This window comes from Scyliorhinus torazame, chromosome 13 (genome assembly GCF_047496885.1).
Source record: "Scyliorhinus torazame isolate Kashiwa2021f chromosome 13, sScyTor2.1, whole genome shotgun sequence".
Classification (NCBI taxonomy): Eukaryota; Metazoa; Chordata; class Chondrichthyes; order Carcharhiniformes; family Scyliorhinidae; genus Scyliorhinus; species Scyliorhinus torazame.
In genome coordinates this window covers 116,855,334-116,873,734 of record NC_092719.1, presented here as the reverse complement: position 1 = coordinate 116,873,734, position 18,401 = coordinate 116,855,334, and the positions used below count along the sequence as shown (strand labels likewise).

Below are 18,401 nucleotides of genomic sequence, written 5' to 3'. Positions count from 1 at the left end.
AAGTGCGAAATAAATGTAGTATCTTTATTTATTTTAGGGTACGGTTGAGGTCCGACGGTGCTGCAATTCAGCGACGTCGCAGTGGTGGTGACGCACATAGCCCAGTCAGAGGGTCAGGCCCAGGTATTGACACCCCTCCACGGGCTGCAGCATGTCCCAGCAGCCCCCATAAAATCACTGTCAGCCGGGGCCGGATGGAGAGCCCAGAGAAAAGGCGGTTGGCCACATTCGGGAGTGCCGGCAGCATCAATTACCCGGATCGGAAGAACCTTGGGGATGGCCATCCCATGAGGCAAACATCTCTGTCCACTCGACACAGCAGTCTCGGAGATCACAAGGCTCTGGAGACGGAAGCACTGGCTGAGGTAATGAGGTCTCCATAACTGAGAGGCTACAATGTGTGGCAGGTGAACACACCGTCATAGAGACATCACAGGGCTCTCTTCTGGTCATGCGGGTCCTAAGTGAGCTGAATTGGGGCAATGGGATGGTTCCAGGACACACAACTGCCCCTAATCCAGCATGAGATAGCAATCTCACTCAGAATCCAGGGTAGTGGGTGTGGGAAATGGCAATGTCACAGTAGGTACTGTTCTGAGGTTGGGGCTGGGATATATAGCTAAATTTGAAATGAAAATCGCTTATTGTCACGAGTAGGCTTCAATGAAGTTACTGTGAAAAGCCCCTAGTCGCCACATTCCGGCGCCTGTTCGGGGAGGCTGGTACGGGAATCGAACCGTGCTGCTGGCCTGCCTTGGTCTGCTTTAAAAGCCAGCGATTTAGCCCAGTGTGCTAAACCAGCCCCTAATTTTGTACAGAGACAGCCCCTGATTTGTACAGAGACAGCTTTACTCTGTATTTTACTTTTCCTTGCTTGACCTGGGACTTTTTGACAGTTTAAAAGGAGCTTTAATCTATTTACCTTTGCAATTTTTTCCTTGGAAGCATTTTATGGGATATTGTAGAGGGAGCTTTGCTCTTTAGATAATCTGTACTGCGAGTGTTTGATGGATAGGGACAGTGTGGAAGGAGCTTTACTCTGTATGTAACCTGTACTGTACTTGTGTTGGGAGTGTTTGATGGGGACAGTGTAGAGGGAGCTTTACTCTGTATCTAACCCCGTGCTGTACCTGTCCTGGGAGTGTTTGATGGGGACAGTGTAGAGGGAGCTTTACTCTGTGTCTAACCCGTGCTGTACCTGTCCTGGGAGTGTTTGATGGGGTCAGTGTACAGGGAGCCTTACTCTGTGTCTAACCCCAGGCTGTACCTGTCCTGGGAGAGTTTGATGGGGACAGTGTAGAGGGAGCTTTACTCTCTATCTAACCCTGTGCTGTACCTGTCCTGGGAGTGTTTGATGGGGACAGTGTAGAGGGAGCTTTACTCTGTATCTAACCCCGTGCTGTACCTGTGTTGGAAGTGTCTGATGGGGACAGTGTAGAGGGAGCTTTACTCTGTATCTAACCCCGTGCTGTACCTGTCCTGGGAGAGTTTGATGGGGTCAGTGTAGAGGGAGCTTTACTCTGTATCTAACCCCGTGCTGTACCTGTGTTGGGAGTGTTTGATGGAGACAGTGTAGAGGGAGCTTTACTCTGTATCTAACCCCGTGCTGTACCTGTCCTGGGAGAGTTTGATGGGGTCAGTGTAGAGGGAGGTTTACTCTGTATCTAACCCCGTGATATACCTGTGTTGGGAGTGTTTGATGGGGACAGTGTAGAGGGAGCTTTACTCTGTATCTAACCCCGTGCTATACCTGTGTTGGGAGTGTTTGATGGGGACAGTGTAGAGGGAGCTTTACTCTGTATCTAACCCCGTGCTGTACCTGTCCTGGGAGAGTTTGATGGGGACAGTGTAGAGGGAGCTTTACTCTGTATCTAACCCCGTGCTGTACCTGTCCTGGGAGAGTTTGATGGGGTCAGTGTAGAGGGAGCTTTACTCTGTATCTAACCCCGTGCTATACCTGTGTTGGGAGTGTTTGATGGGGACAGTGTAGAGGTAGCTTTACTCTGTATCTAACCCCGTGCTATACCTGTGTTGGGAGTGTTTGATGGGAACAGTGTAGAGGGAGCTTTACTCTGTATCTAACCCTGTGCTGTACCTGTCCTGGGAGTGTTTGATGGGGTCAGTGTAGCGGGAGCTTTACTCTGTATCTAACCCCGTGCTGTACCTGTGCTGGGAGTGTTTGATGGGGACTGTGTAGAGGGAGCTTTACTCTGTATCTAACCCCGTGCTGTACCTGTCCTGGGAGAGTTTGATGGGGTCAGTGTAAAGGGAGCTTTACTGTTCACTTTATGGATAGAATTAACAAAATAGTAAAATATTTACTATTGTAATGGGAATTGTGCATCGCTAGTAGAATGTATAAATGCTGAGATTAGGCAAGTACATAACAAAAGCAATTTGGTATTAGTTGGGACATTTAGATAAACATAATGTCAGAAAGATAGTGAATTTCTTGTGTCCAGGGCTGTTTACTGTATCAAATGTCCTAGAACAGCAAGTGTGTTAACTTGAGTAATGAGTATTGAGCCAAATTTAGTAAACAGCCTCATAGTGTGTGAATATTTTTCCAGTAATGATCATAATATCATTTAGTCCAACACTGTTTGAAAGGAAGAAATGTGAAACTTCTACCAAGGTTCCAGAATTAGATCTGGCTACTTTCTATGTGATGAGATAGAGACTGTCCACATTAAACTGGGCAAATATGTTGAAGGCTATAATATCACAAGGTCAGTGGAAGATGTTCAAAAAGGAATTTGATGTGATACAAAATCTGTTATACCCCTACGGGGCACGAGCTCTACTTGGCAAAAACAAAACAATCTTGGACAGCTAGAGAGATAAGAGACAACATGAAACTAAAAGAAAACGGCAAAAAATAGTTTAAATCCTGGCAAAAGGGAGGAATACAAACAACAGCAAAGGTTGACAAAATGGATAGTAAGTGATCCAAAAGACAGTTTGAAAAGAAATTTGGAAGAAATATCAAAGTCAACACAGAATGTTTCAAATTATATTAGGAAACAAAAGGTGGTTAGGAGCAATGTGAGGCCCTAGAAAACTGATAAAGGTGACGTCAATGATAAGGGAGTGGCAGACATTTGGAATGATTTTGTTCGGTCAGTACTTACAGTTATGGAAGAGGCCAGTGTGCCAGACATCACCAGGAAACTAAAAATTAATCAGGGTCAAGACCTCAGCAAAAATAACAAAAGCAAGATAACAGTTATGAAGACAGTAATGGCATTAAGGAGTGGCAAATAACACAGGACCAGATGGTTTCAAGCTTAGAACTTCAACTGATCAGACAGCGAGCATGCATTGGACTGCTTTGATGAGATGAGTAAAGTAGTGAGCAGGGGAATGTCTATGGAGGTTTTAAATATAAAAAATATATATGGACTTCCGGAAGGAAAGACTGATCTCAGAGACTATTACCAAAAGTTGAAGCTTATGGAATTGAGGGTAATTTGACTGACGGGCAGGAGAGAGTTGGGAAAATGGTCCCACATGGGTCTGTGTCTGAGCTTCAACTATCCACTATTTATTAATGACTTGGGTGATAATATACAAAGCATATACCCTAATTTGCCAATGATGAGGTTCGCGGCATTGTAGATGGAAGCATAAAATTACAATGCAATATTAATAGACTAAGTAAATGAGGTGAGGGGGTTTGAGTTCCTGATACATAGATCATTATAATGCTACGAACATTTACATAAAATAATCAAAAAGGCTAATGGTATGCTGGACTTCATAGGGGACGAGAAAACAAGAGGTCAAAGTCATGCTTCAATTACACAAAGCCCTGTTTAGATCACCAGGAATATTGTGAGAAATTGTGGGCACCACACCTCAAGAAGGATAATATTGGCCTTGGAAAGAGTGCGGTGTAGATTTAGCAGAATCAGACCTGGCCCCCCAAGGTTAAATGACGAGAAGAAATTACACAAACTAGGATTGTATACCCTCGAATTTAGAAGTAAATGGAGTGAATTGACTGATGTTTTCATAATAATGGCACAGATAGGGTAGATGAAGAGAAAATATTTCAGTGTGGAGCAAGCTTTATTCTGTATCTAACCTTGTGTTGTACCTATCCTGGGAGTGTTTGATGACGACAGTGCAGAGGGAGGTTTACTCAGTATATAATCCCGTGCTGTACCTGCCCTGGGAGTGTTTGATGAGGACAGTCAGAGGGAGGTTTACTCAGTATATAATCCCGTCCTGTACCTGTCCTGGGAGTGTTTGATGGGGACAGTGTAGAGGGAGCTTTACTCTGTATCTAACCCCATGCTGTACCTGTCCTGGGAGTGTTTGATGGGGACAGTGTAGAGTGAGGCTTACTCTGTATCTAACCCCATACTGTACCTGTTCTGGAAGCATTTGATAGGGACAGTGTAGAGGGAGGTTTACTCTTTATCTAACCCCATGATGTACCTGTCCTAGGAGAGTTTGATGGGGACAGTGTAGAGGGAGCTTTACTCTGTATCTAATCCCATGCTGTACCTGTCCTGGGAGTGTTTGACACCAGGGGCGGGATTCTCCGACCCCCGGCCGGGTCGGGAAATCGCCGGGGGTCAGCGTGAATCCCGCCCCCGCCGTCCTCCGAATTCTCCAGCCCCCCCAAAAAAATTGCCCCAGCATGAATCGCGCCGTCCATCTCGGAGAATGGCGGGGACCGGCGCGGCTCAATGGGTCCCGGGGCCGCCCGAATTCTCCGGGTCGCGATGGGCCGAAGTCCCGCCCGTCTAACGAGTGTCCCGTCGGTGTAAATCAAGGTTGGTCCCTACCGGCGGGACCCAGCTCCGTGGGCGGCCTCCGGGGTTCTTGGGGGGGGGGGGGGTGCGCGACGAGGGGATCTGGTCCTGGGAGGTGCCCCCACGGTGGCTTGGCCCGCGATCGCGGCCCACCAATCCGCGGGCGGGCCTGTGCCGTGGGGGCACTCTATTCCTCCGCATCGGCCGCTGTGGTCCTCCGCGATGGCGCCCGGATGACGCCGGCACACGCTGGCGCTCCCGCGCATGCGCCAACTCGTGTCGACCAGCGGAGGACCTTCGCCGCCGGTTGGCGTGGCACCAAGCCCCTTCCCCGCCGACTGGAGGATTTGCACCTTTGGGGCGGCCCGACACCGGAGTGGTTCCCGCCACTCCTCGGCGCCAGGACCTCCCCCGCCCCGCCGGGTAGGGGAGAATCCGGCCCCAGGTAACTAAAGTGATGAAGAATGTAACGTTTGCCAAAGGTAAAGGAGTGAATGATTGTCCTGTGGCTTGTGATGGGCTCTGTGCTGAGGAGAGCTGCTCCATTGCTCTAATCTGAAGTCTGGATTTGTTTTTCAGACTTCGAGGACCCTCAGCATGTTTTTTCCTTCTACCCTCCTAGTTCCAGAGTGCCAAGACCAATTATGGTAGAGCTGCCCTGATTGACTAGGCTAACTCCACAATTTGTTTCTTCATTTACAGACTAGGCTTCATTGGCAAGACTAATCCCTAACTGCCCTTAACTGAGTGACTCGCTAGACCATTTACGATTCAACCACGTTGATGTGGATCTAGAGTCACATACAGACTGGATTGGACAAAAATGGCAGATTACCTTGCTTCATGGACATTAGTGAACCAGATGTTTTATTTTAAATTTTTTTACAACAAAACTGACAGTTTCCTGCTCCAAATTTATATATTAACTGAATTCCCTATTTGTCATGGTAGGCTTTGAACTCGTATGTCTGGATTATCAGTCTAATAACATAACCACCATACTTCTCCGCATGCAATGTAAACTGGACTTTCCTGATGTATTGGGTTAAGTGGTACATCACATGGTGTAGTAACCCGTAACTCATTAGGTACATTGCCTTTGTCCACCCCTTAAATTCTCCATGTTACTATTACAGGCTCTCCTGAATGAAAAGGGATCAGAATCAACCATCACATGAATGGAACACGATGCTTAGGGGAACAGTGAGAAGTTTTGAGAAGCAACTTGATGACATTAGAGATGGGTGTTGTACAAAATGTAATGCACTTTTGCTCAGTAAAAGCGGTGGGCAGAGAGGGACAGTCCGTCGCATCTTGTCCAACATCCCCATCCTATTGAGAAAGTGTGCTGCAAAGCCAGGCCCATCATAGTGGTTGACCCAAGCAGGGTACACAGTGCATGCCAGGCTTGGAACAAGGCCTGCTACACAGATTTGAACAGATGCCCGCATGCATCAGTGCAGAACCAGGCCACATTGGAACTAGGCTTTTCACACATGGAACTATCCAGACACATGATCTAAACAGACCTGGCACGTGGCAGAACAAACCCCATCACACACACACACACACGCTAAATCAATCCAAACCCAACGCACACTGAATCTGACCTAGACCCTAACTGTACCCACATCCAGTGGTAGCACGGATGGCTTATGCAGAACAAGATCCAGCATCTGACATAATCAAAAATAGCATGCAATCCCACCATAGGCAACACATATGGAGCCAGACCAGCACACAATTGAAGCTGCATATGAAACACATGCAACATGCTATTAAACTGGACTCAACACACGTTTTCCTCAGCTTTCCTACAGTGCCCCTCCAGACCCAAATATGATTAATAGAACAATGGAAAGGTTACAGCACAGAAGGAGGTCATTCGGCCCATCTTTTCAATGTGAGCCTGAGGACATCCTGGTGCCCTTTCTAATCCCAGCTTCCTGCACCCGGTCCATAGCCCTGCAGTTACAGCACCTAAGGTGCAGATCCAGGTACTTTTTAAAAGAGTTTTGGGACTCTGCCTCCACCACCAACTTGGGCAGTGAATTCCAGACTCCCACTACCCTCTGTGTAAGAAAGTTCTTCCTCATGTCCCCTCTACACCTTCTGCCACTCATGTTCCCTGGTTCTAGAATTCTCCACCAAGGGAAACAATTTTATCCTGTCCACTCTATCACTATTCCTCATAATTTTGTACACCTCAATCAAGTCACCCTTCAGCTTCTTTGTTCCAAGGAAAATAACCCCAAACTATCCAATCTATCCTCGTAGCTACAATTCTCCAGCCCTGGCAACATTCTGGTAAATTTTTTTTGCACTCTCTCCAGAGCAATAACCTCCCTCTTGTGGTGTGGTGACCAGAACTGTACATACTACTCCAGTTGTGGCCTCCCAGTGTTTTATACAATTCCAACATTATATCTTTACTTTTATATTCTATACCTTTGCCCGTGGAGGAGTGCATCCATATGCTTTTTTTTAAAACAAATTTGTTTACTTGAACTGCTGTTTTTAGAAAATCTCTTGTTCTTTGTTGTAACCCTAGCCTTCGAAGGCAGCCCAAAATATTGGTAACAACCCTACCCAGTGGTGGGCGTGGGCCAAATCACTATGAAACATCTGACAAGAACACACAGCCTGAGCCCGAAAGAAAGTATGATGTCCGGTCCCTGTACCAGTCCTGCTGCCACTGATTGACCAGTCAGCGGAATCATTCCCGACATAGCCTTAGCTCCATTGGACAGGGGCCTACAGAAACTCCCTCAAGCCTGACCAGTTGCTGTGCTTCCGCACAAAGCCACCAGACATTGAGTCTGTGGGTAAAATGCCATGGTGAACCTGGGAACGGCAACTCTGGTTTGATAGGTTCCAGATGACCATCCGCTTCCAATTACCCCACCGACATTGCCACCACTGGGAGTTCAACACAGCAATCCTCCCAGTGCTCGACCTACCTGCGCCACATGGACCGTGAACAGATGTTCATTTGGGTACAGACTCTCCGACACACAAATTAATGATGCTTTTGGCCAAACAGCCTTTTCTCCCGATCTCCAATATTTTTATAACACTCTATTAAATGGTCTGATGATTTTCCTCTCCTGGAATTACTATGAGCAGTGTCTAGAAGGTTAATCTTTAATTCCTCGACACTCCAGGGAAATCTTGGAGGATTGTCAACCCTCAGTAAATCCCAACCCTGCTACCACTCCCTCGAATCAGCCTCACGTGATGATGTTGGTGGAGGCCACTGTACAAGGTTCACTGGCTATTGCATGTTATCTTGTCCCTTGGACTTTATATTCTGTATTTGACAAATGTAATGCTTGAGAAACTTCTGTAAACAAAAGACTTGCAATAAAATTTGTTTTGGGAAAAAGAAGCCATTTTTTCTAACTTAAATTTCTCTCCTGCACTCGAGAGTGATTTTTTTTGTTGGTGCTGCTACTGAATAATTTTCAGTTTTGTTTCTGGCCAGGATATTGAGAAGACCATGAGCACGGCCCTCAATGAGCTGCGTGAACTGGAGAGGCAGAATACCGCGAAGCAGGCACCCGATGTGGTGCTTGACACTCTGGAGCAGATGAAGAACCCGCCAACGGGGGCCGTGAACTCCGAACCCCCCAGCCCGCTCCACACCATCATGATCCGTGACCCCGATGCAGCCATGAGGCGCAGCTCCAGCTCGTCCAGCGAGATGATGACCACCTTCAAGCCAGCTCTGTCGGCCAGGCTGGCGGGCTCCCAGCTCCGGCCCCCGCCGATGAGGCCTGTCAGGCCTGTGATCCAGCACCGCTCCAGCAGCAGTGGCAGCAGCTCTGGGATGGGGAGTCCAGCGGTCACCCCCACTGAGAAGATATTTCCCAACAGCACATCAGACAAGTCAGGCACCATGTAACATAACTTGCCTGGGATCGTCACACCCGTGACAGAGGAGGCCACTTGGGCCTACTTTGCTGGGAAGATCTCAGGCCTCAGGCCTGGTTCTAAGTCCGGAGCACTACCTGAATGCAGGAAGGAAGCCTTCCAAGATTAGAACTGCTTTATTCCCTTTCTTTTTATTATTACAATGAAGTAAATGTGCAGCAGTTATTTCGCCCAGTGAAATAGGGTTGCCTGTAGCAACAAATCAGCACTGGAAAATATATCCATATATATATAAATATATAATATTAAAAAAGGACTTAATTTCAGGGTTACCTCAGATAATGACCCTTCTGCGCATCCTCAGCAGGCTCGGATGAGCTGCCAACTAAGCAATACAAGGAAACGCAGAGGTTGCGTTCATGCGAGTGAAGGAAAGAAACAACACAAAAAAAAAAGAGAAAAGGGGAGAGCAGACCAGAAGAAAAAAGGAGTATGCGTTGTCTCAGCCAACTGACGAGCTTTGACTGACCAAGATTAGCCCCATCTGCCAGGAGTTTGGCCTTTAACACTGACAGGAGCCACTCATTCGGCAGTTGAGGTTTCAGGCCGCAGGTCGACTCCTGCACCTGGGATCGACGCTGTGCATAAGAGGACAAAAACCTCGATCCCCCTGCTCGTAATGAGCGGAGGGAGAGTATAAATATTGTAGCACAGTATTACCGATTTAACAATTAATAAATAATGCAGTTGTACTTAATGCAGTATAACGTAACAATAATATGGAAATTAGGCAGAGTCTGTGGTTAAATAATGTAGTTTAACTTATCCTACTTCTTTTTGTGAAGCAATTAATCGATGTAGTATTCCTTTTGTAAGAAAATGTTTTCAATGTACAGTGTTACTAAAACAGGCAGAGGGACTACATGACATTTAGTGTGACATTTCATCATCTCTCCTGACATACGCACATTGTCATTAAGGTTCTTATTTTCGTTGCTGGAGCGGGAGGATGTTTCTTTTTTGGGTTAGGGGGGATGGCCGTGGATTAATAGTTCTGCATGGCTAACATGAGCTGCTGTATGTATCCAACATGGAAAATGTACCCTCAAAGGTGAAAGGTGACAGAGCATCTTCTGTACATCCCTTCAGCTGTTGAGACAGCCTATATTGCCTCTGCAAACTCGAGATAATTGAGTGTACTAAGGCTATAGGGTGGCAAACTTTGGTACGGATGGGGGTGATCTTTAGCTGGCGACTGACTCCATATTATATGTATGTAACAGGAGTCCCCTCAGGTCTGTGTGTTTTCATTCAGGGTGGGATAGACCCAGCATTCACGTTCTTTATTTTCCAGTTTGTCTGGGTATGCCCTTTCTCTCCCCAAGGCATTACCTTTGTTGGGGACAGATCGGCAGTCCTCCGCTATCTCACTCAACTTCTCTCCTCGATAGTGAGTGAATGCGGGTGAGCAATTTGACTGTGGAAGGCTGTCCTGCAGTCAACACGTGTTTCATTGGCAGGTTGAGGGAGGGGTTTGGTACTCCACTGGGTAATGCTGCCCTCTAACCCCACCCCCCACCGCAGTCACATGAAAGGCACTAAGGCCATGCACACTGCCAACTGCTGAACTCTGGTAACTAAGCACAGTTGCACAGATCTGTGAGATTTAGTGCCCGCTGCAATGTTCCCAGAGAGAGTGTGACAAAAGAAAAATACAGCAGCCTCTATTTGGAGGAGTGAGCTGATCAAGGAGTTTAAACCGATGAGGTGGATCGAGCAAACTACTTCCTCTGCTATAGGGTTCTAGAACTAGGACAAGAACAAAGAAATGTACAGCACAGGAACAGGCCCTTTGGCCCTCCAAGCCCGTGCCGACCATGCTGCCCGACTAAACTACAATCTTCTACACTTCCTGGGTCCGTATCCCTCTATTCCCATCCTATTCATGTATTTGTCAAGATGCCCCTTAAATGTCACTATCGTCCCTGCTTCCACCACCTCCTCCGGTAGCGAGTTCCAGGCACCCACTACCCTCTGCATAAAAAACTTGCCTCGTACATCTACTCTAAACCTTGCCCCTCTCACCTTAAACCTATGCCCCCTAGTAATTGACCCCTCTACCCTGGGGAAAAGCCTCTGACTATCCACTCTGTCTATGCCCCTCATAATTTTGTAGACCTCTATCAGGTCTCCCCTCAACCTCCTTCGTTCCAGTGAGAACAAACCGAGTTTATTCAACCGCTCCTCATAGCTAATGCCCTCCATACCAGGCAACATTCTGGTAAATCTCTTCTGCACCCTCTCTAAAGCCTCCACATCCTTCTGGTAGTGTGGCGACCAGAATTGAACACTATACTCCAACTGTGGCCTAACTAAGGTTCTATACAGCTGCAACATGACTTGCCAATTCTTATACTCAATGCCACGGCCAATGAAGGCAAGCATGCCGTATGCCTTCTTGACTACCTTCTCCACCTGTGTTGCCCCTTTCAATGACCTGTGGACCTGTACTCCTAGATCTCTTTGACTTTCAATACTCTTGAGGGTTCTACCATTCACTGTATATTCCCTACCTGCATTACACCTTCCAAAATGCATTACCTCACATTTGTCCGGATTAAACTCCATCTGCCATCTCTCCGCCCAAGTCTCCAAACAATCTAAATCCTGCTGTATCCTCTGACAGTCCTCATCGCTATCCGCAATTCCACCAACCTTTGTGTCGTCTGCAAACTTACTAATCAGACCAGTTACATTTTCCTCCAAATCATTTATATATACTACAAAGAGCAAAGGTCCCAGCACTGGTCCCTGTGGAACACCACTGGTCACAGCCCTCCAATTAGAAAAGCATCCTTCCATTGCTACTCTCTGCCTTCTATGACCTAGCCAGTTCTGTATCCACCTTGCCAGCTCACCCCTGATCCCGTGTGACTTCACCTTTTGTACTAGTCTACCATGAGGGACCTTGTCAAAGGCCTTACTGAAGTCCATGTAGACAACATCCACTGCCCTACCTGCATCAATCATCTTAGTGACCTCCTCAAAAAACTCTATCAAGTTAGTGAGACACGACCTCCCCTTCACAAAACCATGCTGCCTCTCACTAATACGTCCATTTGCTTCCAAATGGGAGTAGATCCTGTCTCGAAGAATTCTCTCCAGTAATTTCCCTACCACTGAAGTAAGGCTCACCGGCCTGTAGTTCCCTGGATTATCCTTGCTACCCTTCTTAAACAGAGGAACAACATTGGCTATTCTCCAGTCCTCCGGGACATCCCCTGAAGACAGTGAGGATCCAAAGATTTCTGTCAAGGCCTCAGCAATTTCCTCTACAGCCTCCTTCAGTATTCTGGGGTAGATCCCATCAGGTCCTGGGGACTTATCTACCTTAATATTTTTTAAGACACCCAACACCTCGTCTTTTTGGATCTCAATGTGACCCAGGCTATCTACACACCCTTCTCCAGACTCAACATCTACCAATTTCTTCTCTTTGGTGAATACTGATGCAAAGTATTCATTTAGTACCTCGCCCATTCCCTCTGGCTCCACACATAGATTCCCTTGCCTATCCTTCAGTGGGCCAACCCTTTCCCTGGCTACCCTCTTGCTTTTTATGTACGTGTAAAAAGCCTTGGGATTTTCCTTAACCCTATTTGGCAATGACTTTTCGTGACCCCTTCTAGCCCTCCTGACTCCTTGCTTAAGTTCCTTCCTACTTTCCTTATATTCCACGCAGGCTTCGTCTGTTCCCAGCCTTTTAGCCCTGACAAATGCCTCCTTTTTCTTTTTGACGAGGCCTACAATATCTCTCGTTATCCAAGGTTCCCGAAAATTGCCGTATTTATCCTTCTTCCTCACAGGAACATGCCGGTCCTGAATTCCTTTCAACTGACACTTGAAAGCCTCCCACATGTCAGATGTTGATTTGCCCTCAAACATCCGCCCCCAATCTATGTTCTTCAGTTCCCGCCTAATATTGTTATAATTAGCCTTCCCCCAATTTAGCACATTCATCCTAGGACCACTCTTATCCTTGTCCACCAGTACTTTAAAACTTACTGAATTGTGGTCACTGTTACCGAAATGCTCCCCTACTGAAACGTCTACCACCTGGCCGGGCTCATTCCCCAATACCAGGTCCAGTACCGCCCCTTCCCTCGTTGGACTGTCTACATATTGTTTTAAGAAGTCCTCCTGGATGCTCCTTACAAACTCCGCCCCGCCTAAGCCCCTGGCACTAAGTGAGTCCCAGTCAATATTGGAGAAGTTGAAGTCTCCCATCACCACAACCCTGTTGTTTTTACTCTTTTCCAAAATATGTCTACCTATCTGCTCCTCTATCTCCCGCTAGCTGTTGGGAGGCCGTAGTAAACCCCCAACATTGTGACTGCACCCTTCTTATTCCTGATCTCTACCCATATAGCCTCACTGCCCTCTGAGGTGTCCTCCCGCAGTACAGCTGTGATATTCTCCCGAACCAGTAGCGCAACTCCGCCTCCCCTTTTACATCCCCCTCTATCCTGCCTGAAACATCTAAATCCTGGAACGTTTAGCTGCCAATCCTGCCCTTCCCTCAACCAGGTCTCTGTAATGGCAACAACATCATAGTTCCAGGTACTAATCCAATCTCTAAGTTCATCTGCCTTACCCGTAATACTTCTTGCATTAAAACATATGCACTTCAGGCCACCAGACCCACTGTGTTCAGCAACTTCTCCCTGTCTGCTCTGCCTCAGAGCCCTATTCCCTAGTTCTCCCTCAATGCTCTCACCTTCTGACCTATTGCTCCCGTGCCCACCCCCGTGCCATACTAGTTTAAACCCTCCCGTATGACACGGGAGGCAGGACATTGAAATCCGAGCCAGGCCATTTGAGTGTAATCAGGAATCACTTCACACAAAAGGCGAGTGGAAATCTGGAACTCTCTCCCTGCAAAAGGCTGTGGATGCTGGGAGAATTGAACATTCCCAAATTGAGACTGGTAGATTGGTGTTAGCTTAAGTTATGAAACCAAGGCACGGTAGACAGAATTAAAACACAAATCAGCAATGATTTAAATGAAAAGTGGAATAAGTTGAAAGGAGCTCAATTACCTCCCTTTATTCTGATATTGTTAGCTGTTATCAGTTGAAGCAATGAGAACATATAAAGGAAGAGCGTTGGCGGGGCTGTGATTTTATAAAATATGGTCGCACACTGCTGGAGATTGAGGTTTCTCTGAGCTTGTTTTTTTTAATTTGTAAGCCGAGGGTTGAGAATTTCCTGGGGGGGAAAGGTTCTTTTCACCCCATTCCCTCGCCCTCTGCTCACATTTGATTGGGCAGAAAAACTCCATCCATGGGAGTAATCCAGGCTTTCATGGAGGTTGCTGTGGAGCGGGAGAAATGCCGAGGAGATTCCTGGTGATAATCGCCTCTCGCAACATGGTAACAGCAGAATGCACGTGAGGGTGGGGCACAAGGTACTAACGTAACACTCCCCTTCACCACCCCCCCCCCCCCCCCCCCCCAGAATTCCCCAAGCAGAAATAGGCCTGGTTTTCTCTTCCTCATGACTCCCTTTCTCTCTGGAAGCTGTACGAGAGATTTAAGGGGATGTACAAAGGATTTGCTAATTCAGTTGCATGTAATCTGGAGATTTGATCATAATCCCCGTTCTTTAAAGCACGCCTTCTTCCCACATCAATTGAAAATGAAGGTTTTTTAAAAAGAAATAATCTTTATTAGTGTCACAGGTAGGCTCACATTAGCACTGCAATGAAGTTACTGTGAAAATCCCCTAGTCTCCACACTCTAGCACCTGTTTGGGTACACAGAGGGAGAATTTAGAATGTCCAATTTACCTAACAAGCATGTCTTGTGGGAGGAAACCGGAGCACCCACGCAGACATGGGGAAAACGTGCAGACTCCGCACAGACAGTGACCCAAGCAGAATCGAACCCGGGACCCTGTCGCTGTGAAGCAACAGTGCTAACCACTGTATTACCTGGATTTCCTCAGAGCACTGCTGGACATTCATGTTCAAGTCCTGGGAATGCCAGGATAATCCTGATGGATTAGCAACCCATCCTGCACGCTGACAGTTCTATGTTCCGTCTCCCATTCTCGGATGACATACGTGTGCAGACGCCCATGTGTGCAGGAGTACAGATGCGCTGCTATTCTTTTCCTGGCAGTAGAGATCTCGCCCAGTATGGAACAAGGAATAAGCTTGAATGTGTGCTGTTTTAAGTTGTATGCACTATTGCCACACCTATCATATTTGTCCCCACCCTCAGATCACATACTTCTCTGTTAGATGACAGGTTGATGATCTGGACCACTGCCACTCTTGTCTGAAGATGCATCTCCTGGTTTGATGCCCTCCGTAATCAGGCAGGTCCAAGAAGACCAACTGTAGACCCCTACTTCTCTGAAAGCAGTCAGCTAACCTCCAGCCTCAACCAGGAGGCCTGGTCCACAATGCATCGACTGTGGCTCAGTCTTGATGCTTTGTCTCACTTCAGGCAATTGAGAGAAATTGCTCAATCACCAACAGAATTAGGCACCCAACCAGAGTGAAACTCTCAAATAGGATGCACCAAACCTTAAATTCTAGCCTTTCTGAGAAAAAAAACTAGAATAAAACTGGGAATTGTTCCAAATGCAGCGTAACTGGACTTGGACCATCATCAGGAGAGGAAGAGATGGGGAGTAAAATGGGACAAGGATATTCCAAGCTTCCTAGCCAATGGCAAACACCTGTTCCTCAGCAAATGCACTTTGCCCCGCCATTGTTTACCTGGTCAAAACCCATATCCAAATGCAAGTAAATCTGCTTTCCCTGAGCTCACCAATGCCACAATTTTAAAAATTCTCAATCATGTCATCAAATCACTTTGGCCTCAATGCTTCCTATCTCTGTCACCATTTCTACACCTTCCAAGAACTTTGCGATCTTCCAATTCTGGCCTCTTGTGTATTCCCCAAATTGTTGGCGCCGCCCACCATAGACAGATCTGTCCTCAAGTGTCTGGGCCCTAAACTCAGGAAATCTCTGTTTACACACTGGTCATTGACTGAACTAAACAGAGCATGCTCATTAAAAACAGAAAGTGCTCTGACTGCCATATTGGTATAGGCAACAGACAAAAACTTCTGTGGCCTGTACCTGAAACAAACAATTAGAAACTTGCATATACAAACGAGCTGGAGAATGCGACTTATTAAGGCCAAGTGGTGCAAAAACTGAGTTGCTATCAGGGTCACTGAGGCCCTTAACCAGCAAGCAGCTAAGTAGCGACAAGCATCAGAAGGAGGATCTGCTGCATCAGAAGAAGGATGTGCCCTTTTTGTACAGCTGTCACACTGGCTAGTGCATTCAGCTATAAAGTCACTTGGTGAAGGGTGAGCACCCATTGTTTATAAGGGAGTGGGGGCTCTTGTTATGTTTAAGGGACTGTAAGGACAGGCTTGGTATCGTTTTCTGAAGTGTCTAGATCCTTAGGCAAGTTTCTGATGGTACTCCAGGGTTTGGCTGCACTGAACATTGGCAACAGGAAGGATTAGGACAATACAAATGTGCCTCTATAATCCAGTGCACAATTGTCAAAAACATTCCTAGGGAATCCAATGGTCAGGAAACCTGCATATGGAGCATGTGTGTGGAGTGTGTTGTGTGTTTGTAGTGTGTGAGACACACATGGTTGTAGCACATAATGCTTTTCTGAGGGTGCGGAACAGAGTGGGGCAGTGTAGTGTGAGTTGACCCTCCAACTGGCCTATTGGGTTAGAAAAGAGGGCACATTTTCAATTCTCAATCAAGCTTCCTTTGATATTGATAAGCACAAAATTGACCTTGGATACTTTGCAGAAAGTGCTGTAAAAGTTCAGCAAACCAGACACCAGAAAGAAACAGTTATCTTTCAGGTCCATATCCTTTGAACCAAAATGAAATAAGTTTGAGATGTAACAGTTTTTAAGCAGGAATAGAGCCATGGAAAGGGCATAGGTAGCAGAATAAAGGAAAGATGTGGATCATTGCAGCCTACTTCTGGAGAGGATGGACATCTTAAAATAAAAGGGCCTTTAAGAAAATCGCTCCTGTCAGTAACAATCAGGGTTGTGCAATGTGTGGAAATTTCCATAATGCTCATGATTCCTACGAGAAATTGAAATGTAAAAATCTACATTAAAGCCCCCCACATCAAACACCCATATTCAAACAAGCCTACACAAATCACCAGACCTGCTCAGGCCTGTGCCTTAGGTATAGTGTGCACCTGTAACATAAGAGAACCTCAGGAAAGGTCAAGGACAACAGTTATATTTTTTTTACATTCTGCTTCCACTTTCCTTTCCCACAGACGCTGACTCTCTGCTGGGATATTGTCCAACTGGAACTGATTTTTCCTGGGATGGGCTCCCATAGGTGCGGATTCCTACTCTGATACAGTTCCATGAGCGTTGACTCCTACTGGGGCATGTTCCCAGAGCCATCAGTCAGCCTTTCAGATCCTGACCCAGATGGCCATTCAGTGTGAATGAATTGAGCCACTGAGGGCTACTGGTCCCAGTATGATCCCGCCCAATATTGAGGTGGAGCATGGGAGGCTAGGTGGGCAGCTTCGCATTCAACCTTAATACTGATACTCTTTGGGGCTGCGCGATGAAAGGTGTATAAAAGTGTCAGACTTGATCCTTTACGAGTCACTTCTGTCCCTATAATATCGCAGTGTCCGATGGGGATGCTGAGGTATTTAGATTGTTTGGGAAAATGGACTGATAGGTGTAAAGTATTTCAAATGGGTCAATAATTCACGATATAAATACATAATTTATTGGAATTGGCAAAAGGAGACGACTTGCTAGTTGGGGACTCATTGGGGCAGCCCCGGTGTGAAACTGCCAATGTTGTTCAACCGCCATTGTTCAAACAACCAAGCTTCACTCCCACTCACTTCTACTTTAAAATCAAACCATTGCTTTCAAAATGGTGAAATGGTTAACAAGGTGATTGGGATGAAGAGAAACTGCCATTGTTCTCCTTCAAGCAGGTGGAAACTTAAAAGAGGTGTTCAAAATTCTGAGCCCTTTCGATGGCAGGTGCATTCGTAACCAGAGGTTCACATTTCAGGCAGTTGGTAGAAGAATCTGGAGGGAAGTGGAGGAGAAAACAGATTTTTTTTACGCAGTGGGTTGTCACGACCTGGAATGCACCACCCGAAAGAGGCGGTGGAAACAGTTTCAATGGTAACTTTGGGGAATATTTTCAGGGTTGTGGGAAGGGAGCAGAGAGGTGGAAGATAAAAGGAGGACCTTCCCTGTGGTTATGGCATTTTAATAAAGAAATCCAAGGGTATGACTAAATTTAGGATCCGATGGCATGAATTTAAATAAGTGGAAAATAAGCTTTTCAGTTAGACAGTAGGAAGCATTGGTTCACTCAGAGTTAATAAATGTTTGCAAACGTCTTTCAAATGTTCATTCAGGCGAAAAGATTGTTTGGGTTTCAAATGCAGCCATGGTTGGCGTGGGGGTGGGGGTGGGGGGTGGGGAGGTACTGGAGATGTGGATTTCAATGAGCTGAATGACCCTTTCTTAACCTTGACTTTTTTTATGTTCTTATCGGAAGCCTTGGGCACTGCAGTCAACTGTAGAGTCCCAAATGCTACCCCCAAATGAGATCAACTGAACCACAGGCTTGTATCAGTATCTGGGGAACTTCCTGATCAGAAAGGCTCAGGTCATTGCTTTCACCAACTGAGAGATTTGTGCCCA

General features: G+C 46.5%; 1 protein-coding gene across 3 annotated transcripts in view; it reads left to right on the top strand.

Moving 5' to 3' along the window:
* The window catches only part of srgap3 (SLIT-ROBO Rho GTPase activating protein 3), a 978,679-nt gene extending 960,521 nt beyond the window's left edge, over positions 1-18,158 (top strand). For 2 of the 3 annotated variants that reach the window (XM_072472097.1, XM_072472095.1), the window contains exons 21-22: positions 38-365; positions 8,248-18,158. In XM_072472097.1, the coding sequence (XP_072328198.1) occupies positions 38-365; positions 8,248-8,667 (748 nt within the window). In that variant the 3' untranslated portion in view covers positions 8,668-18,158. Of the gene's footprint in view, positions 1-37; positions 366-5,899; positions 8,152-8,247 lie in introns of those variants that run through there. The other variant, XM_072472098.1, reaches the window with a different exon arrangement.
* Positions 18,159-18,401: the final 243 nt, after the last annotated feature.